The sequence below is a fragment of the Zea mays genome, chromosome 4 (genome assembly GCF_902167145.1).
Source record: "Zea mays cultivar B73 chromosome 4, Zm-B73-REFERENCE-NAM-5.0, whole genome shotgun sequence".
Lineage (NCBI taxonomy): Eukaryota > Viridiplantae > Streptophyta > Magnoliopsida > Poales > Poaceae > Zea > Zea mays.
This window is the reverse complement of record NC_050099.1, coordinates 177,323,379-177,350,148: the sequence shown is the minus strand read 5'-3', so window position 1 is coordinate 177,350,148 and position 26,770 is coordinate 177,323,379. Positions and strand designations below refer to the sequence as shown.

Here is a 26,770-nt window from a genome sequence, read left to right as displayed (position 1 = left end):
AAAAGTCTAAGTGCCATGTGTGTGTTGAATCAAAACAACCCCGCAAGCCTCACAAGGCTGCTGAGGCGAGGAGTTTGGCACCTCTAGAACTTGTTCATTCTGATCTGTGCGAAATGAATGGAATTTTGACCAAAAGTGGTAAAAGATACTTTCTCACTTTTATAGATGACTCCACTAGATTTTGTTATGTGTATCTCTTAAAAACAAAAGATGAAGCGTTCAATTATTTTAAGGCCTATAAAGCTGAAGTTGAGAACCAACTTGAGAGGAAAATAAAACGGTTAAGGTCTGATCGAGGTGGAGAATATTTCTCTAATGTGTTCGATGAGTTCTGCGTGGAACATGGTATTATTCATGAGAGGACACCGCCATTCTCACCACAATCCAATGGGATTGCTGAAAGGAAAAACCGCACTCTAACAGATTTGGTGAATGCCATGTTGAGTACAGCGGGATTATCCAAGACATGGTGGGGTGAGGCGATTTTGACAGCATGTCATGTCCTGAATAGAGTTCCAACAAAGAACAAAGAGATCACTCCATTTGAGGAATGGGAACAGAGAAGATTAAATCTCTCATATTTGCGCACTTGGGGTTGCTTGGCTAAAGTGAATGTTCCAATCAACAAAAAGCGTAAACTTGGGCCTAAAACTGTTGACTGTATTTTCCTTGGGTACTCTTTTCACAACACTGGGTATAGGTTCTTAATTATAAAATCTGATGTGCCTGATATGTATGTTGATACTATCATGGAATCAAGAGACGCAACATTTTTTGAGAATGAGTTTCCCATGAAGAATACACCTAGTGATACAAGTCATGAGACTATAATTCCCCATGAGCACGAACTGTCGATTCCTATAGATCATGTTGAGGATTCCCACGTGCACATCCCTGAGGAGGATGACACTATAGTCACTCGAAAGAGCAAGAGACAGAGGGTTGCAAAATCCTTTGGTAATGACTTTATAGTGTACCTTGTGGAAGACACACCAACTACCATTAGTGAGGCATATTCCTCTCCTGATGCTGACTTATGGAAGGAAGCAGTAAGGAGTGAGATGGAATCTATTATGTCTAATGGAACTTGGGAGGTCGTTAACCGTCCTTATGGTTGTCAACCTATAGGTTGCAAATGGATCTTCAAGAAAAAGCTTAGGCCTGATGGTACAATCGAGAGGTACAAGGCAAGGCTTGTGGCCAAAGGATATACCCAAAAAGAGGGTGAAGATTTCTTTGATACCTACTCACCAGTGGCTCGATTGACTATAATTCGCACATTAATAGCCGTGGCAGCCTCTTATGGTCTTATCATTCATCAGATGGATGTTAAGACAACTTTCCTAAATGGAGAGTTGGATGAGGAGATCTATATGGATCAGCCAGAAGGGTTCATTGTGGATGGTCAAGAGAACAAGGTGTGCAGGTTGATAAAATCATTGTATGGCCTAAAACAAGCACCTAAGCAATGGCATGAAAAGTTTGATAATACTCTTACAGCAGCTGGATTTGTTGTAAATGAATCTAACACGTGTGTATACTATCGGTATGGTGGGGGTGAGTCTGTTATGCTGTGCCTTTATGTTGATGACATCTTGATCTTTGGATCAAATCTCAATGTGATTGAGGAAGTTAAAAATCTTCTATCGAGCAATTTCGAAATGAAAGATTTGGGAGAAGCTAATGTCATTCTAAACATCAAGCTTGTTAGAGAAGCTGATGGTGGGGTAACTTTGTTACAATCCCATTATGTGGAAAAGGTATTGAGTCGCTTTGGTTTTAGTGACTGTGATCCTGCTCCAACACCTTATGACCCCAACATGCTATTAAGAAAGAATCGGAGAATAGCAAGGGATCAATTGACATACTCCCAGATCATTGGCTCGCTCATGTACCTTGCAAGTGCAACAAGGCCAGACATCTCTTATGTTGTGAGTAAGCTAAGTCGGTTTGTGTCGAAACTAGGAGATGATCACTGGCGTGCTCTTGAGAGAGTGTTGCGGTATTTGAAAGGTACTATGACATACGGTATTCATTATACCGGAAACCCAAAAGTGCTGGAAGGCTATTGTGATGCCAACTGGATTTCTGATGCTGATGAGCTTTATGCCACAAGCGGATATGTGTTTCTGTTTGGAGGTGGCGCTGTTTCCTGGAAGTCTTGCAAGCAGACTATCTTAACGAAGTCTACAATGGAAGCAGAACTCGCAGCATTAGACACTGCTGGGGCTGAGGCCGAGTGGTTTCGTGATTTCCTATTGGACTTACCGGTAGTTGAAAAACCGATACCGGCTATTTCCATGAACTGTGACAACCAAACGGTGATTACAAAGGTTAACAGTTCTAGGAATAACATGAAGTCTACAAGGCATGTTAAGAGGAGATTGAAATCTGTCAGAAAGTTGAAAAACTCCGGAGTTATAACTGTGGATTATGTTCACACATCGAATAATCTGGCAGATCAATTTACTAAGGGTCTGTCACGCAATGTGATAGAAAGTGCATCGAGGGAAATGGGTATGAGACCCATGTGAGATCTACTCTAGTGGTAACCTGCTCTATGTGATCGGAGATCCCGTGAAGTAGAGTGGAGAAACAAGCTAGGAGTAGATTGTGAGGAAAGATCCCTTCCTTAACTCATTTCTGATGCACATCTTTCCTATCTGTAAGGCAGGATGGTTTTTACCTTAATGTATTCCAAGAGTCTTATAAAGGTGAGATGTTGTCCTACAGAACATCTGCTGAGGAATACACCTATATGAGGCAGACTGCTGGTCACAGTCTATGGGACTTGGGTAATCCCTAAATGCTCATGAAAGGCACTGAAGTGTGACTTATATGCTTCTAAACAGCGGAAATACTCTTTTGCAGCCTAGTATCAGTAAAGGATTTGAGTGAATCTTATTTCGCACAAAACTGTCAATTCAAGGCATAGTCCATTGTTCAGTTGTGAATGAGTGAAACTCTTATTCTAGATGGATGTTCAACTTAACAGTCTCCATCGAAACACTGGTATATCAAAGGATTGTGATTCTGATACTTCACCATTACAAACCCTAGAGTTTGGTGGGGATTGTTGGATCTTTTATGGGCTTGGCCCATTTATTGAATAAACTCTAAGGTGTGTAATGGTGGAGAATACCAATAGTACCACATTGGAAGTCCAAGGGTCTGTTGGCTTGACTTATATGGTGGGATTTATTCCACTTAACTTGAGAAGTCAAGAAATGGACAAGAGCGTGCCACACGCGCGCGCGCGCCGCCGCCGCCGGTCGGGCCGGGTGTGGCTTGGCGAGGCGAGGCGAGGCAGGCAGACAGGCAGACGAGCGGGCGGGCGTGGTGTGGTTGTGTTAATTTTTAGCACTCACTAACGCGTTAACCTTTCAGTTGTCTGTCTCTTCGTCAGCCGAGTGACCCTGTCTCTTCGTCAGCCGAGTGACCCTGTCTCTTCGTCAGCTGAGTGACCCTGTCTCTTCATCAGCCGAGTGATCCTTCAGCTGGCCGACTCATGGCATGACTCGGCGAGGGCTGACTGACTATTGGAGTGACTAGCCGAGTGACCCTTCTCCTTCAGCTTCCCTCTGCGAGAGGTTAAATAGAGGAGCACCCCTATCACTCGGTACACGCGAGAAACATTTTCAGAATCACAGTCCAGCCGCCGAGTGAGGGTATTTCCATCTCGTGACTCTGCGCGCACAGAGAAGCGAGAGGGCAGGTGCCTCCGAAGCCGGTGCCGTTCGAGACCTTGCACGGGGGATCGGCAATTAGGTTTTTGGGGGAGCGTCTACGCGACTGCCCAATGTCCGTCGTTGTCTTCTTCACTGGTTCCTGGCGTCTTCATTTCGTACCGGATGACAAGAGAAGTTGGACAAGGTTCAGGATCATCGGAGCGCATGGGAGGGTATGATCAATTCAGTTCGTTACTGTTTTACATTCTGCATATTATATATGTCGTTGTACATAGCTCTATTCTGTCATATTATAATATGTTATATATATCTGTTTTAATTTTACAGTCATTCTGTTTATATTACTATCTGTTTACTTTCAGTTGTTCTGTAATAATTCATGAAACATGCTTATATACTTATTATATTTATATGCTTTATGTTCTCTTGATCCATATTGGTATGGATCAATTTAAGATCACGATTTCTATGGTTAATTATTCATACGTCATCATTATAATGTTAATTTATGGAATTAAAATGATATGGAAAATGCCTATAATTCTAACAAGTCTGGCGTTTGTCCTTCACCTGTTACAGTTCATTGACACAAAACCACATGATCTTTATCTTCGTCATCGACCACTGTCTCTATACTCCACGTCTGCACACCAAGCCAAGAAACATATCACACATATATACCATGACTCACGGTTAGTTAGTACTACACAAAAGCTGATCATCACAACGTGAATAATTAATCATCGCATTTGAACACCGTGGACATATACCGACCACATGTTCGTAATATACCGTGTTAATTCTAACATGTACTTGATATGTAAAAAAAATAGGAACAAATAGGTTCTGAACTCTCTGAGCTCCCAAGCAACAGGAACTGATCCACAAACAAATATGCATGTACATTACTCACAGCACCTATTTGAATCAAACACAACAGATTGACAGCACTACTGATATGTAGATTAACTACACGTACGACGGTACGAGTGCAGCACATATGCACAAACGGAATCGGTGTGCACACAGAGAGAGGCAGAGAGCTAGACCACTGCACCAACGAATAATAAAATCAGATGACGAGATCGCCTGCTTGTTTGGAGCACTGATCCGCACACGTGATATATCACATCTGCAGCAGGCTGTTGTAGGTGTAGTGCTCGTCCAGTCCTAGGTCAATGAGCGCGCCGCTGCCACACTGATCGCCGCCGTCTCTTGACGCCGGCGCCGCCGCTGCAGCAGCCGGCCCAGCGAGGACGACGCCGTCGTGAGGGCGAGGCTGGCCGCCGTGGAAGTCGAACATGCCGCTGCTGTGCTGCAGCAGCGCCATGCCTCCGGGGAAGTCGTCGTCGGGGGAGCCGGCGCCGTGGCGGCGGTCTGAAGACGGCGGCGGCGGCGGCAGATGGTGGTGGTGGTGGTGGCTGCCGCCGAGCGCCGCGGGGAACGGAGGAGGCGAGTAGCAGCTCGGATCAGCGCTGCCGCCGCCGCCGCGAGGCATACGCACGGCGTCTTGCTCGCTGTCGGCCGTGGCGTCGTCGGCCTTCGTCTTGTAGAAAACCCTGCATAGAACCCAGTCCTCCTTGGGCGGGGCGTGGGGGTCCTCCACCATCCGGAACTCGTGCATCACCCAGCTGGTCTTGACGCCGTTGGGCGCGCGGCCGCGGTAGAAGACGAGGGTCTTGCGCATGCCGACGACGATGGCGGACCTGGGGTCGTGGATGGCGCGGTCCTTGCCGGTGGCCTTCCAGTAGCCCGACCTGGTGGCGCGGTTGGCGCGCTGCCCCGTCGCGTACTTGCGGTCGCGGAAGCTGAAGAAGTACCAGTCGTTGGTGCTCAGCTTCGCCACGTCTGTTGTAATACGCGTATGCATGGATTCATCATCAGTTTATCAGTCAGTAAGCTTCAGATGTGTAGAGCAATCGGTATTCGGTGTTTACTATTAACTGGATCGTCAGTTGTGAAAGGGAAAAATATATTGTATAAGCATCTTCTTCCAATAATAATAATTAACAGACAACTAACAAGAACAAAACAAACAAGAATCAACATGGCTGAAGCTGAACCAATAAACCGAGGTTGCGTGCGTGCGTAATTACTCGTTCCATGACACGGAATCGAGTTAATAATTACGCACGGAGATTGCTTGCTAGAGACGCTAAATTAAGCAAACAACTGAATTAACTGCCAAGGCACCGAGTACGAGTACGTACCAGGGAGCTCCCACGGCTCGTGGGTGTGCAGATCCACCTCCACCATGGCTGCGCCGGCGCCTGCGAGCTGCTCGTTGGCCACCTTGCCGTGCAGGTAGTGGCACACCAGCTCCTCGTCGCTGGGGTAGAACCGGAACCCCGGCGGCAGCGTGAGCTCGATGTCCCGCAGCCCCATGCTAGCTAGCTTCTGCTCCAGCTACTACACTTTTTCCCTGTATATCTATCTATCTTTATGTGCGGAGCTGGAAGAACAACGAACTGTATATTATATACGCAGTCTGCACTCTGCAACCAGCACGTCGATCTGAAGAGAAGAGGAGAGAGACAGAGGGAAGGCCCCGGGGAGTAAGAACTAAGAAGGAATTGGCTGCGCTGCGCGCGCTGCACACATCTACGACTGCTACGGTTGCTTGCTGTAGCCGGATGGGTTTGTGGTGGCCTCTGGCAGTGGCTGGTAGGAAAGGATGGGAGTATATATATAGCTTGGTGCCGACTGCCGGGACTATTTAATCATTATATGTGTAGTTATTATTAGATACATAAATAGAGGAAGAAGATATATATAGCTAGATAGGGGAAGAGAGATCGAGAAAGAAATAAAACAAGAAGTTTGGGGAAGCAAGCAACAACAGATTCAAGGAGATCGATCGGAGGGGTGCTGCTGGTACTACAATTAATCCCAGCCCGGGCAGAGGCAGAGGCAGAGATGGATCGAGGAGGAGGACGAGGACGGAGCTGAGATCTAGCCTGAGAGAGGAGGCCGGGGGCGTACGCCGTTAGCGCATGCGATCGACAGGTATACGTGTACGATGCAGGATGATGAGAGAAGGGGATCGGAGGGAAGACGACGACGACGACAACGACCCCGCCGGTTCCATTCCATCTATCGGTCTACAGGTATATACGGCGCGCGGAGAGGGAGGAGATAGATCGTATCAGACGCACTGTTCATCCATGATTGACGTCTCTGTCGCCCCTTGCGCCGGACGCAGGCAGCACGGGCCGGACATGGGGCGGGACCGCGGGAGAGAGGCCGGAGGAGAGGATCATCGGAGGTGACGCGTGCGCGCCTGTGGCATTCGCCGGCGCGCGATGCGCTTGCGCAGCACTAACGCGAGCGACAGCCGATACGTGGGCGGAGGGGAAGGAGGAGGGAAAATGCGGTGGAGTGGAGCTCTTGAAGAGAAGCTAGGGACCGATCGAGGAGCGGAGACCCAGGCTCACAAGAAACTTGTTGGCTAGGAGAAAGAGAAACCAGCTGCCTACTACGAGACCCTACTACTTTGGCTATAGCCGGAAGATCGTGTGTATGAACATGCAAAATACGGTTTTGTGTTGTATACTATACTTTATATAGTAAATTTTAAATAAAAGATAAAGATAAGCAACCTACTAGAGATAGCCTTACTACTCACTCAACAAACAACCTCAACTAGAGATGGCCAAATGAGCCGCCCCGTGGAGCCCGACCCGGTTTAGGTCCAGCCCACCAGGCACGATTAGGAAACCGGGTCGGGCCTTCCAAACCCGTGGGCTCGTTTTTCTGTCCGAGCTCGGCCACTGTGGGCTAAACGGGTCGGTTCGGCCCGATAAGCACAGAAAAAGCGGACCGAAAAATAGGTAAGCGATCCGTTAAGCATGGTTTAATGCAAAAAAACAGGCTTAGAGTTAAACGTGTCGGGCGCGGCTAGCCTACCAGGCTTAGTTTCTGACCGAGCCCGACACGCTTATTCGTGCTGGGTCGACCTGAGCCCATATATAAGCGGGTCAGACCGGGCTCGTACAGCGCCAAAACAACGTGCTTTGGGCCGGGCTTTCGGGGGTCGGGCTTTCTGTACATCTATAACCTAAACTAGGAGCCTCCACTAGTAGAAAAGAGCTCAAAGCCTGCGGCACCCATAAATTATCACTGGCGGTTTCAGTTATCACGCGCCAGTAAAAAAAACAAGGTGGACCCGACTTAGGAACCGCCAGTGGAAACCTATTTCCACTGGCGGTTATCTTAACACAACCGCCAGTGGAAATAGGGTATTTCCACTGGCGGTTCTGTTACACCAACCGCCAGTGGAAACCTATTTCCACTGGCGGTTGGTGTAACAGAACCGCCAGTGTAAAGACCCTATTTACACTGGCGGTTGTGTTAAGATAACCGCCAGTGGAAATAGGTTTCCACTGGCGGTTTTTCAAACCAACCGCCAGTGAACTGTCTGTTATAAATACCCATCTTCCCCGCGACAGTGAACTGTATGCTCGCAGCCAGCTTCCATTGGAGGCGATTTTGGAGGTCCAGATTTCACAAAAATATAAGGGGGGAGGTTTTGGTCTTCATTTCTTGGAAGAAGGTGGATAAGAAAGGTTGGTTTATGTTTCTTTGTCAATTTTTGTTCATTCTTGCTCAATTTTAGCCACATTTTGGATCTAGGGTTTCACATGTGAGAGAGAAGAGTATAGATTGGTAATTTTCTCTATTTTCTCAAATGAGGTTGCATAAGATGGTTAGTTTTTGTCTATTCCCTCTCTTTTTCATGTTTAGTTGCTTAATGAATGGTGAATGTGTTGTATGGAAGATTAGTTTAATTATGTTTCAATTGTTAGTTATTGTTTATTTTTTGCTCAATTTTAACTACATTTTGAAACTAGGCTTTCACCATATGTTAAAGATAGGTTTGGGTATTAATTTTTTTTTTGTTTATTAGTTGCTAGGAAAGTTTGGCTTATGTTTCTTTTGCCAAATTTTGTTTATTTTTCCTCCATTTTAGCCACATTTTTGGATATAGGGTTTCACCATGTGTTTTATGTTACTTTTTTACAGGTGGTGATGGAGAGGACATCCTGGATGTATAACTTATCAAGGCTAGATCCATCATACATATCCGAGGTCCATAGGTTTATTGATGTCGCTACGAACCATGCTTGGAGAATAAAGACAAAACACATATATTGTCCATGCATGGACTGCAAAAATGCTGCTGTATTTAATGACACAGAACAAATCATATCTCATCTGGTATGCCGAGGATTTATGAAGGATTACACAATTTGGACAAAGCATGGAGAGGGTAGCTCTTCGCCTTATACGACTGGAAACCCTGAGAACATCGACGACAGATTTCAGTTCGTTCACGAGACACACCAACCTCTTCCACAGAGCGAACATGTAGTGCAAAATGTTACTGATCATGGTTACGCTGGAGGAAATGAACATGATAGACCTCATGTTCTGCCAAGTGTTATGGATGAGGAAGATGCAGAGTTGCTAGAGGCAATGTTGCGTCGTCATACAGATCAATCGATGTTCTTAATGAAAGGTATGGAGTCCCTAAAGAAGGCAGCAGAAGAGCCTTTGTACGACGAGTCTAAGGGTTGTACCAAAGAGTTCACGACGCTCCGGTCTGTGCTAAAGCTGTTGATGTTAAAAGCTAAATATGGTGTGTCTGATGCTGGCTTCGATGCGTTCTTGAGTATTATCGCAGACATGCTTCCAAAGGAGAACAATGTGCCTGCTAACACGTACTATGCAAAGAAACTAATCAGTCCGCTCACTATGGGTGTGGAGAAGATCCACGCGTGTAGAAATCACTGTATCCTTTATCGAGGTGATGATTATAAAGACTTGGAGAGCTGCCCAAAGTGCGGTGCAAGTAGGTACAAGACGAATAAAGACTATCGAGAGGACGAAGAGTGTGTTGCATCCGTGTCTAAAGGGAAGAAGCGAAAGAAAGCCCAAAAAAAGACTTCAAAATCCACGAGCAAAGAAAAAGAAGAAGTAGACTATTATGCGCTCAAAAAGATTCCTGCTTTGGTGATGTGGTACCTCCCCGTCGTCGATCGATTGAGGTGTTTGTTCGCTAATCCTGAGGATGCCAGACTTATGAGCTGGCATGCTTCTGATGAGCACAAAAACGATGGGAAGCTTCGACATCCAGCCGATGGGAAGCAGTGGCAAGATTTCAATGACAACCACCGAGACTTTGCCGATGAACCGAGAAATGTTAGGTTCGCACTGAGTACTGATGGAATGAACCCATTTGCTGAGAGGAGCAGCAAGCATAGCACATGGCCGGTGATCCTCACCATATACAACCTTCCTCCATGGTTGATGCAGAAACGGAAGTACATTTTGCTAACCATCCTTATTTCTGGACCTACACAACCTGGAGTTGACATGGATGTATTTTTGGAGCCCTTAATGGAGGATATGAAAATATTGTGGGAAACGGGTGTTCAAATGTTGGATGAGTATCGTAAAGGTTCATTCACGCTGAGAGCAATTCTTTTTGATGCGATCAACGATTACCCTGCTCTCTTCACATTATCAGGCCAGTTTAAGGGAAAGGTTGGTTGCACAGTATGCATTGATGGAACTGCTTACGTATCCCTTGCTGCATCTAGGAAGATAGTTTACATGAGGCACAGACGCTTTTTATTGGAAGGACACAGGTACCGCATGCGAAAGATGGATAAGTACTTCGACAATAATGGTGAACTACATTCTACTGCTCCATCGGGTAACAATAGAGGTCATAGAGTTTTTGAAATAGACAGGAATATCAAGTTTGTTTTTGGGAAGAAGACAAAAGACGGAAAAACAAGGAAGGATGTCAAACCAGCTTCGGGGGCTATATTCAAGAAGAAGTCTATTTTCTTCGAGTACTTGCCTTACTGGAAAGAGTTAGATGTGCGGCATGCGATCGATGGTATGCACGTTCAGAAGAACGTGTTTGAAAGCATAATGGGCACCTTGCTAGACATAAAGGGCAAAACAAAAGAAGGGCTCAATTCACGCATGGACTTGGTAGATTTAGGCATAAAAAAGGAACTACATCCCGTTCTTCAAGAAAATGGGAAGTACCATCTCCCAGCAGCAAGCTACAATCTCAATGTAGATGAGAAACATGCGATGTGTGTTTGGCTCAAGAATTTGAAAGTCCCATCCGGATTCTGCTCTAGCATACGGAGTATTGTGTCAATGAAAGACCTGACAATCACCAACTACAACTCACATGATTGCCATGTCATGCTGACTACATTCCTACCTATTGCCATCAGGGCTATAAATCCTTTGTTTTTAAAGATGGCAATCACACGGTTGTGCTACTTTTTCAACAGGATTTCACAAAAGGTAATTGGCCGTGATGAGTTGGCATCTCTTCAGGAATTCGCAGTGGAGACAATATCACAGTTTGAGATGTGTTTCCCTCCATCGTTCTTTGATATTATGGTGCACCTTGTGGTGCACTTGGTGCCACAAATAGAGGCATTTGGTCCTATGTACTTGCATGAAATGTGGACGTATGAACGTTTCATGTCAATACTGAATGGCTATGTATCAACCCGTGCTCGTCCCGAGGCATCCATGATAGAGGGGTACTGTACCGAAGAGGCCATTGAGTCCGGAGCTCCATTCTGCAATAGTATCCTAAAAGACCAGGTTGCAATAGGTCTGCCTCCGTCACGACACGAGGGTAGACTGTATGGAAGCGGGAGGATGGGACGGAAATCTTTCATCCCACCGGATTACGATATAGTACTTGAGGCACATCAGAGCATCCTACATCAGCTAACAATAATGGAGCCATTTATCCAACAACACATCAATGAGCTTCGCGAGCAAAATCCTGGGCATACGGATGATTGGGTAATGAAGCAACATAAGCAGCGGTTCAACACATGGCTAATGGTGAAGGACATTCCACGTGGAGAAACAATAGAAGAACAAACCATCAAGGGCTTGGCATCTGGACCATCACGCCAGGTCACAACATGGCAAACCTATGACATTAGTGGATTCACATTTTGTACCAAGTCCAAGGACAAAAAGAGCATGTCACAAAACAGTGGTGTTCGATGCGAAGCCATAGATGATGAAACTGGTGAGATTATTACATATTTTGGCTTTATTGAGGACATATGGGAACTAGACTATGGTACATTTCAGATCTCGGTTTTCCGATGTCAATGGGTTGAAGACAAACATGTCACGGTAGACAACTATGGGGTCAGAGTTCTTGATCTAAGTAAGGTAGGTTACAAAGATGACCCATGGATCCTTGCTAATCGTGCTGCACAGGTCTTCTATGCTGAACATATCATTTCTAACAATGAGAAGAAAAGCACCGACAAACCGAAGCATGTAGTTTTTCCTGGAAAACAACAAGCTATAGGAGTTGATGGTGTATCTGATTTAGAGGATTTTAACCAGTTCAATGACATGTCTCTTTTCATAGACCATCCAACCAAGATAAGGAACGTTGAGCGAAGCATCCCACGCAATTCGATGCCCTGGGTACGCCACGATGGACAAGGCAGAACAATAGCTCCCTAGATTATATAGTTGTCATGTAATTGATTATTGTTAGGACATGTCATGTAATTGATTATTGTTAGCGACAAACTGAAGCATGTAATTTTACACGACTTTCTAGAGAGGAGAGAGAGAGGATAGAGAGAGAGAGGAGAGAGAGAGGATAGAGAGAGAGGAGAGAGAGGAGAGAGAGAGGAGAGAGAGAGGAGAGAGAGAGGAGAGAGAGAGGATAGAGAGGAGAGAGAGAGGATAGAGAGAGAGAGAGAGAGGAGAGAGAGAGGAGAGAGAGAGAGGAGAGAGAGGAGAGAGAGAGGAGAGAGAGAGGAGAGAGAGAGGAGAGAGAGAGGATAGAGAGGATAGAGAGAGAGAGGATAGAGAGGAGAGAGAGAGGATAGAGAGGAGAGAGAGAGGATAGAGAGGAGAGAGAGAGGATAGAGAGAGAGAGAGAGAGAGGAGAGAGAGAGGAGAGAGAGAGAGGAGAGAGAGGAGAGAGAGAGGAGAGAGAGAGGAGAGAGAGAGGAGAGAGAGAGGATAGAGAGGATAGAGAGAGAGAGGATAGAGAGGAGAGAGAGAGGATAGAGAGAGGAGAGAGAGAGGATAGAGAGAGGATAGAGGAGAGAGAGGAGCTAGGGAGAGGAGAGAGAGGAGAGAGAGAGGGAGAGGGGAGAGAGAGGGAAGAGAGAGGAGGGAGAGGGAAGAGAGAGGAGAGAGAGGAGAGAGAGGGGAGAGAGAGAGAAGTAATATATAAATATATATATTATGTATACTAAATATATATATTTATATATTTAATATGTACAAAAATTTATATACTTAATGTATGAATATACAATAAAAAATAATATACTAAAAACATTTCTACTGGCGGTTGACAATGAAAACCGCCAGTAGAAATCATTTCTACTGGCGGTTGACAATGAAAACCGCCAGTAGAAATGATTTCTACTGGCGGTTGTCATAGAGAACCGCCAGTAGAAATGGCCTCCACAGTCTGTGGATGGTATTTCTACTGGCGGTTCTCTATGACAACCGCCAGTAGAAATGATTTCTACTGGCGGTTTTCATTGTCAACCGCCAGTAGAAATATCTCCTATATAAAGGAGCGCGCGCGGGGCCGAAAAATTCGCTAAGTCTCTGGCGCCCTGTCTTTCCATCTTCCCGCCGTCAGGCTGCCGAATTTTCGCCCCGGCGATCTTCCTCCGTGCGCCGCCGTCGTCCACGCCGTCGTCCACGCCGTCGTCCCCGCGCCGTAGGTGAGTTCTTCTCTCTCTCTCTCTCCCTTTCTTCGTTCGCTCGGGCTCGGTCTAGGAGTGAGAGGGAAGAGAGAGGAGGGCGCGCGCCGCCGCCGCCGCCGCGCGCACGGGCGCACGCCGCCGCCGCGCGCACGCGGGCGCCGCCGCCGTCTCTGCATAGAGTGAGAGAGAGGAGGGGCGCGCCGCCGCCGCCGAGAGGGAGGAAGAGAGAGGAAGGAGAGGGAGAGGGAAGAGAGAGGAGGGGCGCGCCGCCGCCGCCGAGAGGGAGGAAGAGAGAGGAAGGAGAGGGAGAGGGAAGAGAGAGGAGGGAGAGGGAGAGAGATAGAGGGAGGGAGAGGAGGGTGAGAGAGAGAGAGGAGGGAGAGGAGAGAGATAGAGAGAGGGAGAGAGATAGAGGGAGAGGAGAGAGATAGAGGGAGGGAGAGGAGGGTGAGAGAGAGAGAGGAGGGAGAGGAGAGAGATAGAGAGAGGGAGAGAGATAGAGGGAGGGAGAGGAGGGTGAGAGAGAGAGGAGGGAGAGGAGAGAGATAGAGAGAGGGAGAGAGATAGAGGGAGAGGAGATAGATAGAGGGAGGGAGAGGAGGGAGAGGAGAGAGATAGTTAGAGGAGGGAGAGGAGAGAGAGGAGGGAGACATATGTGTGTTCATATGTGTTCAATATATATATGTGTTCATATGTGTTCAAATGTATGTGTTCAATATATATGTGTGTTCATATGTGTTCAAATGTATGTGTTCAATATATATATGTGTGTTCATATGTGTTCAAATGTATGTTCAATATATACATTGTAATTTTATCCGTCACAACTCGATAATATACATATCCGATCCGATCCGAATTCGATCTGAACTCGATAATTTCCGTACGACTCTCCCTCTCTCCCTCTCTATACGTCCTATGCGACTCTCCCTCTCTCCCTCTCCTCGTCCTATACGACTCTCCCTCTCTCCTTCTCTATACGTAACTCGATAATATCCATACGATTCTCCCTCTCTCCCTCTTTATACGTCCTATGCGACTCTCTCCCCGTCCTACACGATACTATACGACTATACGATACGTCCTATACGATACGTCCTATGCGACTCTCTCCCTCTTTAGGGTTAAGGGTTCGGGTTTTGGGTTAAGGGTTAGGGTTAGGGTTAGGGTTAAGGGTTCGGGTTTTGGGTTAAGGGTTCGGGTTTTGGGTTAGGGTTAGGGTTCGGGTTAAGGGTTCGGGTTTTGGGTTAGGGTTAGGGTTAAGGGTTTTGGGTTAGGGTTAAGGGTTATAGTTAGGGTTAAGGGTTATAGTTAGGGTTAGAGTTTAGGGTTAAGGGTTCGGGTTAATATGCTTACGTTAATATGTGTTAATATGTATTTAATTATTGCTTATGTATTTGTATATATATAGCTCAATGAGTTCTCCGATCAAGGACCAAGATTTAGTGCCCGAGCACATGGACAAGAGTGTTGCTAAAGAAAAATCCAGCAGTGAAGGATATGAATCGCCTAGCGACCCTTTTCCTACCACTAGCATAGATAGGGCCGCTCTCCGTGAGTTGCAACGTGACCCTACTTATGATCCACGAGAAGCTGAGGTAAAAGTACGCATCTTTAGCTTCGTATGTGTACCCTACTGATTTCACATGCATGATCTCTTGTGCATTTTATTACATGAATAGGAGGTCATGTCTGAATTTCGTGCGATACTCGAAGAAGCCGTGGCACGAAACGAAGACGTACCAGAGCCGACCCAAGACGCACAGGAACAGACCAAGACAACAACCGAGACGTCAAGGAAAAGGAAGCAGAGCGATCGAAAAAGAGGTGACAGGGGGCTGAACAAGTTTCCCGACAAAACATACAAAATCTCAGACGTGAGCCCGAAAGGTCAGCCCCTTGCTCCAGAAGAGGCACTACCTAAGTTCCGGAATGCACTTGGGTTTTTAGTTAGAGATAATCTTGACATAACAATACGACAGTGGAGAGATGTGTCAGATGATGTCAAGAATCAAATATGGAATAAGCTATTAATGAGGTTCGTTCTGCCTCGGGGTTCAGAAGAACTCATGAAGGAATACACGATGAAGCAGCTTGCGATAAATTTCCGAAACTGGAGGTCTGAGATGAACACAAAGTTTGCAAAAAAAGGTCTGGACCCGACCAAAAAATATAAAATCTCAGCAGGTCAGTGGGCAGTATTTTTAGAGCAGAGGAGCAGCCCTGATTTCATATCTATAAGTGAGGCAAATTCTGAACTATCAAAGAAGAACAAGTACCGCCACCACCTAGGCACAGGTGGTTACAAGCGTCAGGTTCCTAAATGGAGACAAGAAGACGCCGAGAAGAAGGCCGCAGGGTTGCCGACGCTGTCCGAGCAACTTGGTGAAAGGGCGGCAAATTGGCTCCGTGCTAGAAAACCAAGGGAAACCGAGACCGGTGTATCTTTTGATGATCCCATTGTCGAAGAAGCGGCAAAAAACATATATACAATGGCAGCTAAGCAGAGCGAAGGAACTTTTAAGCCACAAAGGGAAAGAGACATCCTAACGGCTGGTCTCGGTAACCCTGAGCATCCTGGCCGTGTACGAGGAATCTCGTCTAAGGAAGGATGGAAGGAAGGATTCGGACAACAGTGGGAAGGTCTGTACAGGAAACGTGATCGATACAAGCAAGAGATGGCAGATTATTTTAAGTTGGAGGCCAAGAAAGAGTTCAAAGCCATGATGTCTCAAATGCTATCGAATCCTCCTCCAGAATTGATGCAACAGTTGGCGAGTGCGATGTCTGTTCAACAGATGACCACTCCACAGCTACAAATAATTCCAGCAGCTCAACCGCCGGCTTCCACAGATTGTACGACATTACCAAGCTCTGTTGCTTCAACGGGAAATAAGGACCGTTATCCAGTTGATGACATCACAAGGCCTGTGGCGTGCACACTGGTTATAAGATATGGTATTAACAATAAACGTACAAAGATGGTAGCCACAGGCCTTGCGATCCCAGGACGCAAGTACCATGGAAACGATATTCCAGATGATTATTGCAAAGTAGAAGTGACGACGGTCGTCCAAGGATACGAGGACGACATGCTAGACATCCCTGGGCCCGAAGATATCGAGAAACTTGGACAAGCTATTAAGAATTTTATCCTTTGGCCTCGAAGGGATGTCGAATTGCTTGATTTGTCGAATTCGTCGCAGGCGTCGCAGGCCCAACCGTCTCCGCCTTCTCAAATTGCTGTTCCTATTGTACATCCATCCTCACCTCTTCAAACTTCACATGCTGCTCCTCATCCTTTTTCTGACCCACCGTCTCCGCCACAAGCATCACCATTCAGGGCTCCACCACCTTCTCCTCCCCATCCTCTTGGTGACCCACTGTCTACGCCACCATCAAGGGATCCACCTTCTCCACAGCCATCAAACGATCCACGGCCATCAAAGAAATCTAAACTTCCTATACCAAAATTGGTGTCCCCGTATCAGAAAAAGAAGAGTAAAGCTACTACTGCTGGCACAGTTAGGTTTTTGAAAGGGATTGGACGGAGCCTCACGTCACAAACTGTTGATTTGGCCGAGCACGAGGAGTCTGCAAAAAAGGCTGAGGCAACGGCCGCAAAGATAAAGAAGCCAACTAAGGCAGATTACAAAAACGTGCCTAAAAAATATGTGCCGGGAAGACCTCTGCTACCTCTTGACAAACTAAGAAAGGTCCCGGCTGGTGTTAAAAGGTTGCATGACTGGTACATGCGGGCATCATCGGTTGGCATCGACACAATCAGTGTGCATATACCAGACCATGCTTTTATTGGTTCGAACCAAAAGGCCGTTGTTACATTCGAGGACATGTGGTTAATGATGAACCTTCAGAGACTCGACGTGCAACTTGTAACGATGTTTGCATTGTAAGTGTCGCTCATACTTCCACATATGTGTGTTATTATTAGTGAGCTGTATAAAATTTCAATATCTGACATGCACGTGTGACTTGCAGAATGCAACATGATCAGCAGGAGATTCTTTACGGTACCAAGCCCAATGCTAGTGCCAGTAAAAGGGTTGGGTATCTCAACCCAATACTTATATCCGAGGAAAGCCACACTTTTAGAATCGGGAAAGACAACGATGAAATAAGGGGAAAGACGGACGAAGAAGTTGAGAAGCGTATAAAGGAAATGAAGAAGGATTTTGAAGCTCGATACGCCACATACATAGGACATGCAATGCTTCAATTTCAAGACAGGGAAGCCATAATGGCCCCGTACAACTTTAAGTAAGTGTGATTTTGCATAAATAAAATTAATAATTTCAATACACATGCATCACAAATTTGATTCGTACAGGGACCACTGGATATGCTTCCTCATTTATCCTAAGGTTGGAAAGGTGCTGGTGCTCGACTCCTTGAACTTCGACCCTTCGACATATGCAACATTCCTCAGCATCTTAGAGCTGTAAGCCTTTTCTATGCATGCATACTTTTATCGATTAAAATTTGAGAATAACATGGTGATTCTATTTGAGATCACAGTGCTTATAGATTCTATAAGATGAAAGGTGGAAAGTACGACCTGTCGAAAAAACTCGTGCCACTAGACATCCATCATCACTGGCCGGTAAGTATGTGATTTTATGAATACATATCATACACAATGTTGCAACTAAATAACCAATCTCCCGTTATGTAGTGCCACAAGCAACCACAAGGATCAGTCCTATGTGGATTCTATGCGTGCGAGTTCATGAGAGTGAACGGACGATACATCACGAACCCTGACAAGGTATTATTAGTAATAGTTAAGTATGTATTTATGTCATTAAAGATGCAAATGTGTTATTATTGAGTATAAATAGATAATGTTTATAAAATTCCTTTACAGCAATTTCAACGAGGAAACCCGGAGAACTTGACCGAAGCTGCATTGTATGGCATAGTCGAGGACCTCTGCACATTCATATTGAAAGAGGTCATTCCCGCAGAAGGAAAATATCACGATGCTTCCGGGACATTAGCTTTGCCAGAGTTCAGAATACTAACAGAAATTAGTAGATTATCTCTTAGCCGAGATAGTTATTAGAGCTTAGGTGAAAACTTATGATGTATAGAATGCATGAAGCATATATGGTTGTAAACAGAATACTTTGATGTATATAAATGTATGATAGAATTTAATTTCATGTTGCTTTCAATATCAATATAGATATATATATATATATGTTTGTGTGTGTGTAAATAAATATATATATAATTCAGTATTGTTTGAAATTTTGAAAAAAGGCGGGAAAACTTCCACTGGCGGTTTTATAAAGAAAACCGCCAGTGAAAAGTGCATTTCCACTGGCGGTTCGTTAAGAAAACCGCCAGTGAAAATGCATTTCCACTGGCGGTTTTCTTTATTCAGCCGCCAGTGGAAATGCACTTTTCACTGGCGGTTCGTTAAGAAAACCGCCAGTGAAAATGAACTTTTCACTGGCGGTTCCAAAATAACCGCCAGTGGAAATGCTGATTTCCACTGACCCCTAGCACTGGCGGTACTGAAAAACGCCAGTGTAAATATGTTTAGAACCGCCACTATAGAGCTTCTGTGTACTAGTGCCCTCTCCTCAACCATTGCTCTGCCCCGTGCTTTATCACTTGGAGGAGTTCGAGTGGGGTGGAGGGAGTTGCATGTTGACCTCCTCGGATGCATGTCGTGGACTTAACTTGTAAGAACCTGTACTGACATCCACTGGCGAAGCTAGAGTAAAATTGAGAAAGGTGCAATTGTCTTATGGATGCATATACATTATCTGATAGGGGTGCATATAAGGTGAAAAATTGTCTATTATAACTAGTTTTGCATTTTTTAGGGGGTGCATCTGCACCACCTAAAATGACTATAGCTTCGCCCCTGCTAGCATCTATGTTGTAATGCCACGAATTTATGTAAATTAAGTACTTTAAAACCTCAGATTATTTTTTCACTTATTCAAGGTTGTGTTGTCATTAATCACCAAACAGGAGAACACTGAAATTATCTAACCCCCTATTTGAGTTTGATGATTAATGACAACACTTGATTAATCACCAAATAGGAGAACACTGAAAGTATCTAACCCCCTATTATAGAGGTAAATTGAGTTGACTCGGAGTAATGGTGATTAAAAATGAGCTTGTATGGTTTTTGTGCCCCTATTAATCAAAGTAATTTATTAGTTTTCAAATGCTGAGCATAAATGGTTAATATAATGACCATCTAGTCATAAGAGTCGGTGGAGTTGGTAGACACATAGATTAGTGATATGACCTTAATTTTTTCCTTTGATTGTGCTATGAGGCCATTCACTATGGTTGGTTTCATATTTGTTTTCCAAGATGTCACATAATAAAGAAATAAATGAAATCTTGGTTAAAACAATCTCTCACAGTGAAGAGTTTCGTTTGGCGTGGTTTCATGGATAACATGCAAGAGACAATATGTCTATGTAATAATGTAGGCATGATTTCATCCCTATAAAAACCCATTTGATCTCTTTCTTCATTAATTACTTGTCACAACATCTACATTGATGACATGACACATCATTTAATAAGAATGAAACTTCTATAAATAAACTACCATTGAGAATAGCCTAAAGGGGAGCATGTATAGATAGCTTGACCTAGATAAGTCTAGTGATCATGCACACTTGTAAATTCTAGTACTAGATAGCGCTACGAAAGATCGAGAGATGTTCATGAAATATAACTCAAAAGTGTTGAAAATAAGTGAGTTGACAATGTTGCATTAGCACAATAAATGTCCAGAGTATACCAAGTATTAAGATGTATATACACCAACCAATTCAACATAAAAGTTTAGAGATGGACAATTCACTTATATTATATTCTAACACCCCCTCATGTTGAATCTCTCTTGGGTCTCATATATGGAATAGAAGTGGTCAATAATTACTTTATATCAATTGCGCTAACGAGGATTCGAACTCGTGACCTCTAGTTTTGATATTATATATATTAAGTTGTATGTACCATCTAATTTAATCCAAAAACTTAAATTAATAGGTAGAGGTAGACAATTTATATTACATTCCAACAACTAATATCAAATCTGTGGGTTCCACGCGCGGTGCGACGCTGAGCCATTCAGTTTTCTGCGATGGATGTGAGCGCGGGAATATGCACGGCGCAAGATCGAAAGGCTGTGAATGTTGCAGTTGCACAACCGAATGCGCAGGCTGCTAGATGTGTAAACAGTAGCGATTTCTTATCCATACTTAGGGGTGATAATGGATCGTGATCCAAATGTTTCTTCATAAAATGGTAGAACCCTAAATAAATTTTAGATCAAAATAAATAGAAATAGGTCTCGATCCTAATCCGATCCTTAAATTCTATAATGTAAAATTTAGAGTCCATTACCATATCCATGTTCTTTTCGAGCACCTGAATTAATACACCGGGATTAATTAATAAAGATCTAGGGACTTGGCGTCTACCGAACCGACTCGCTGCGGTTTTGGACACACATCCTGTTCAAACACGGCCGGACGGACGATGAAAAGCATAAGGAAGCAGACAAGATTAAATAAAAGAATCCTATCTAGCTAGCGTACATGTGTAAAATTAAATATTTGCACGTACGTACGCGGAATTGAAGCGCGATGAATGCAGCAGCGCAGAAAGAAGGTGGAGAATTTGCTATTTTGTCACTCTCAGTTGTGGACTTATCTATTTTACCATCAAACTCATAAATTATAGACATAAGTGGTCTCACAAATCATATAAAGGGCCACATAATAGCAGAGAGCCCCGTTAGAAGAGCTAAAATAGCAATTTTTTCCAAATTACGTGCAGCTAGTACCTCCAGACTCCAGTCCTCCAGCATCGATCCAATTGAGGATTATTTAGGGCATCCCCCTTCCTCTTTTGCTTTGCAGTTGCATGCATGTTGCTATCCAAGAACCGTGCGTGTCCCAAGTGTTGATCATATATAGTTCATACATGCGTGCGCATATCATATATATATATATCTCTACTACTTATTAAGTAAGCAATAGTAGTCTGTCATTGACCTGTTCTGCCTTTGACCTGTTCTGCCTCTAACTCGTTCTGCCCCGACGTACAGTCCCCCGCGCCAAAAAATCGTTTTGCTGTGGCCTCTGACTCATTCTGAGTCTAACGTCTGAGCAACAAACAACACACACCAACACATCTGAGCAACGAACAACACACATCAACGCTTATAAGTCACGTTTCGACGCTCTCGGTGGCCGGTATGGTACTATAATGAAATAACATCATACCAGTGCCTGTGTCCGCGGTGGGTGCGGCCCATTCTGCAGCCCATCCTACGGCGCCTACCGCTACAGCCCAGCCTACGGCGCCCTGATGTTGCCTAGGCATTGCAACGGGAGCCTCCACTCCAGCGACGGCGCGCTGCCCACGACCTCGACCTCCTCCCCCACGACGGCCTCAACCGCTCCGCCAGCTCCGCTGCCCGTGGCCCCGTTCACCTCGTTTCCTCAGCGCCTCCCTCGCCATCGACGTCAGAAACCACCCAGACCCCGGCTCCCAGATGTGTTCACCCTAGATCCACCAGCGCGATGCGGCAACCGCGCGGCCTCCCCTTCAAGGAAGTGGAATGGGGGCCTCCACCACCGCCGCTCGCGTGTGGCCGCTGCACACGTACGCCGGCCCAAACGATGGTGCGGCGAACGTGATGGACCGACTCCAGCGCCGGAACACCCACGACCTCCGTGAGGGCCGACCTTTCCAACCCCCCATCGGCATCGAGGCCCCTACAAGAGTTGGAGCCCTCCTCCCCAGGTCTTTGCCTAACTCCCACCGTTTCATGTTTCTTGTTCATGAATCTCCATAGTTTTCTTTCGCTCTGAGATCCCAGCTAACGCGGAGCTTGCCTTGACACCTGTGGGTCGCATCATGGTGTCCCCTCAGATCTCCCACAAAACCCTCAGCTTCCTGCTCCTCTCCGCCTTAGCAGCGGTCGTCTTGCCGACCACCAAAGACGAGGTGATGTCCCTGACAAAAGTCGATTTTCAGAAGGAGGTCAGCCAGGACCATGACACCCTCGTCGAGTTCTACTTGCCATGGTTCGCTCCCTCTCCCTTACTCTCTCTCCAACGCCCGCCATCACCCTCCTCTCGGTCCCGCTGTCCGTTGTGGTTAGTCTCCACGTCTCTTTCCCTCCGAACACGATAAAGATTCCGAGAGCACTGTAACAATTATTATTAAATGATTTCTCTGTCTCTTGCTCTGAACAGGAATTCCTATCGTTGTTGCAGATCAAATACGATGAACATAGAATTGGAGAAAGGTGGAATCTTTGTGCGTGAAAACTGCAATCAGTTGCAGCAGCAGGTTGATTCTCAACCTGCCTGAAAAAGGGATCGGCTTTTACGAAAGAATTAGACTGGACTCAAGAACACCTCTGAACTGAACCTGAACACAACCAGAATGCTTGGTAGAGACTTCTGTTTCTGAATTTATGAAAAAATTTGTTGGATACCTATATTTATCCTTGGTCATTTTCTTAAATGATATCTTCTTGTTCAAGTAGTTTTTTGTGCTTTAAAATTTCAAGGTGTGTAAGAGTGTCTGTAATATATTTACATGGCCAAATTTTATGTGATATTTCTGCTTTTCTACAATATCTACTTTGTGTCGTGTACTTGTGTGCCTGATATGTTGCTCAATGTTATATTTCTTGAAGGACAAAGGTTCTGATGAGGTTGTACTCAAGGCCATGGGAAGGGCTATCAATAAAATTGTCATGACTGTAGAATTGATCAAGGTACTCCTGAAGACTCTGGTCCTTGCTAATATTACTGGTGACTTGATTGTTGATTGTGTGAGAATGTCGGCACCAAATGGATGGGGGCAAAATGTGAGGATGGAATTGGGATCCTGTTCTAAGCTTGGATGTTTATGGAAATGGCGTCCAAGTGAAATCTCAGTGCTGGACTGTAGGGTTTACAAATGCGGTGCCCGAGTAGACTGAGTATGTATTCTCTGGTTGTATGTGAACCCTATATGCTTACTTAAAAGCAGAGCAGCTTGTTTCCACAAAAACTTCTCTCTCGCGCTAGCAGCTGTTGGTAGGAATGCATTCGATGAACAACGCTCTTGCTCGGTGAGGCAGCTCTGAATAGCTTGGTAAGCACATGCTTAGAGTGGCCACTGAGCTAGCAATTCACTAGAGAAAGGGGAACCTGATGGATGTCTTTTCTTGTAGTTTACTCTTCGCACACTACAGACTTCTCACAGTTTTCTTTGCTTATTGCTTGAAACGATTTTAAAAATTATGCTGCATGCAGTTTCTTGTCACCTGACTGCCCTGTAGAGCTAAGTTTGTATTTTTAACTGATGTTCCTTTAACTCCTTTTCCCCTGAAACCAATATCTATGCTTACACAAGCAGTATGTTATCCTTGTTTTCCTTTTTTAAATTCATAGCCTCATTACTTACTATTAAGTTATTTTCACTCGATTGTATTGTACTCATTATATTCAGATTTCTACAGGATGAGGCTGGGATGTCAAGGGCTTATGTCGTGCTTCATAGATGGAGAGGTGGGCGGCAGCAAACCAACAAGCTGCTGAGACCCTTGCATAGGTTGGGTCGCGTTGCTTCCCCTGAGTGGCTGAGTAGCCGTATCTACTTGGTCAGTAATTTTGGTTGGCGGTCAGTAATTTTGGTTGGCTAACACCGAGTTTCCTTATCGTTCTCTTGTGGTCTTTGCGAAGTATGGTACGACGCGGCTTAATGTGGACCTGCTTGATGGCTCGGTCTCCTATTCAGAGCCTGCATCGGATTGGTATGCATCACCGATTCACTCTAAAGACCTTGTTTTCATTATTTTTCTACTTGCGCTGCCTTAATATGAAATGCATCATTGGCTAATTTATTAATAGTAGCTGCTATGCTTATTAGCCAGGACATCATGGCGTGCATATGGCTGGACCAAATCACCTAGCTGACAAAAGGTCGAACAAGTACTCCATCATTTTCAATAACATGTATTTTCGCTATACTGTTTCAGTTATATATCTGTTGCCTGAAATTTTTGTAGTGACAATAATTTAGACAGAACAAATTATCCAAGAACATTAATACTGCAAACAACTCTGCTATTAGTGGAGAAATTCTACACGCTGATAAAGTGTTAGATGAAATGTCATAATGGTGCAGAGAGAAAGAATCTCTTGTGGTTTTTATTGATAGCGAGGATGAGATCACCTTTTCATTACATCTCAATGAAGGTTCAGCGAATAAATCTGCTCATTCTGATGCCATAAATACGGTTAGCTGAAGCTATTTCAAGTGGGAAGATTTTTTACAGAAATACTTCGGATATGTGTGACAGTGAAGAAGCCATAAAACAAGCGAAAGGTTATCAAATTGACACCTTTGTTTGATTACATCCTATTATGTATTTCAAAGCTGAAGTTGGAATACTCATAGCTGTTCTTATCATTATTGGTTACTTGTGCAAATTTTTTACCAACCAGTTTCTATGATACATTTATCTTCTACCCTCCTTTTATTCAACATTACCTTGCAGCTCTGCAGCCAAGGATTAATTTGTGACATAGAATTGGGACTGCTCTATGGAAACAAAGTCACCCTTGTCTGAATTTTCCTCAACTCCATCTAGAGGTAACGATTCTTCTTGTGCAACCCCTTGCACTTCAGCCATGTTGTTTTCTGAAGGAGAGACTTCTAATGCAGCAAGCTGAAATTCTCTGATATCCAAAGCATAGCCCCCATCTGATTTTACTTTTCATCGTGTATGCTTCTTTTGACTTCATCTCTTTTGGGTTTCTCTAGAGACTCTTATGATGCAACAAGCTGATGTTCTCCAATAGCCTGGACACTGTCCCCAGCTGATGTTAATTCACCCTTAAAAGAAGTTAGGGGAACCTGACTTTTAGCCGAACCTTCATGCTGCATGACATTTTGCACTTCAACTGCACTGCAATCAGGAGGAGACGCTTCTAGAACAGTAGGTTGAAGTTGTCTGCCATCAAGAACATGATTTCATCTGCTTTTTAATGCCACTGATGAGAAGGAGTTGCTGAATGCAATTTTCAAGCCTGCTGTTGAGTATCCTCACGCGGACAATTTAGCTAGCGAGGAGACAAGGCAGTGATTGAGTACCAGGATGAGGTGAGATGGGGAAATTGGTTAGTGGATGATTAGTTGAGTACTTCAAACTTGACTGTGCATAAGTATGGGATCTTCATTTTCATTTCTGTTGTGGGCTGTGCAGTCTATTCAATGTCGCTGAGGCAACAGTTACAAGATCCTGGAAGAAAACCCGTGGCAGCTCTACACTACAATAAGGGTGATAAAGATGTCTCGCCCAATGGAAGGTATGCTTGAAAGTTCCATTATTTTTTTGAATGACACATCTGATACATATGGTCTTTTCATATTATCGACGTTGTTCATAAATATTTAGATTACATGTTTGTTTATATTACTGCTCTGTGATTTAGATATCATATTTAGACATGATCAAGGTAGCATAGGTAATATCATATTTACTCGCTCTATTCCTAATTATGAGTCATTTTAGTTTTATCCTCAGTCATTTTTTCTAGCTTTGAGTAAGTTTATAAAAATTACTATCATATACACCATGCCATATTTTTATAGCGTATCTGTTTGATATTGTAGATAATTTTTTAAAAAAAATTAGTTAAAAATTAAACAAATTTGACTTAGGACGAAGCTAAAACATCCTACAATTTAAAACAAAGGGTGTAGATGATCGAGCTCCCATTAAAATAGCGGACTTTTACCAATTACCATACTGGTGAACAATCAGGGGCTAACTCTTTTTAGGACTCGATAAACAACATCAACGGAAGTATGTAACATGGGAAACTGCTGTGCATATTTAGGTTCACGATGTTTCCCATCCTCTGCTCAAAAGTCTTGGCGTGAAGGAAGATTTGGATGCAATGTTTCCCATGTGAATACATACAGTGGAATTGCAGAAAAATCAATGGATAAGTTTGCTGCATTGATATCATCTTTCAGATACCCCGGCCCTGTGCCAGTGGCCTTCGTGCTCCTTTAAAGGATGTGAAAAACACACTTTCTGTGAGGTATGCAGCTCTAGAACCTTTTTTCAGACTTGAAACTTCTAAGGAAATTAAGTATGATTGGTTTACTTACTGACGACAGTACAATCTTGTTATGATTATGTATCTATTTTTTATCATTCACGTTACAAACATGTGAACCAAAAAGTACCCTACTGTCAGTTCAACATAGGTGCAAAAATCACTTTACACCTATAAGGCTTGTACCTAGCAC

The 26,770-nt window shown here is 44.4% G+C and overlaps 2 protein-coding genes and 1 long non-coding RNA gene across 3 annotated transcripts in view; 2 read left to right on the top strand and 1 right to left on the bottom strand.

The window, feature by feature from the left end:
- Positions 1–1,025: 1,025 nt before the first annotated feature.
- LOC103655706 (DNA polymerase eta) overlaps positions 1,026–26,770 on the top strand; it is a gene marked incomplete at its 5' end in the record, with an annotated part of 87,123 nt that continues 61,378 nt past the window's right edge. The window contains 2 exons of the mRNA XM_020552712.1: positions 1,026–1,219; positions 1,331–1,397. Of these exons, the coding sequence (XP_020408301.1) occupies positions 1,026–1,219; positions 1,331–1,397 (261 nt within the window). The remainder of the gene's footprint in view (positions 1,220–1,330; positions 1,398–26,770) is intronic.
- Positions 4,486–7,183, bottom strand: LOC103654139 (NAC domain-containing protein 79). Its single transcript, XM_008680967.4, has 2 exons — positions 5,900–7,183; positions 4,486–5,537 (listed from the first exon to the last, which is right to left on the bottom strand). The coding sequence occupies exons 1-2, from the start codon at positions 6,072–6,074 to the stop codon at positions 4,816–4,818; spliced, it is 897 nt and encodes a 298-aa protein (XP_008679189.1). The 5' UTR covers positions 6,075–7,183; the 3' UTR covers positions 4,486–4,815.
- Positions 25,525–25,977, top strand: LOC103654137 (uncharacterized). Its single transcript, XR_565929.2, has 3 exons — positions 25,525–25,612; positions 25,716–25,818; positions 25,945–25,977. It is a non-coding gene; the product is annotated as an uncharacterized lncRNA (long non-coding RNA).

What these genes read in the sequence shown, in the direction of transcription:
- LOC103654139 (XM_008680967.4), bottom strand. Translation starts at nt 6,074, where the DNA reads ATGGGGCTGCGGGACATCGAGCTCACGCTGCCGCCGGGGTTCCGGTTC. An exon ending in CGAGCCGTGGGAGCTCCCTG is followed by an intron (nt 5,538 to 5,899) that starts GTACGTACTCGT and finishes GTATTACAACAG; the next exon opens with ACGTGGCGAAGCTGAGCACC.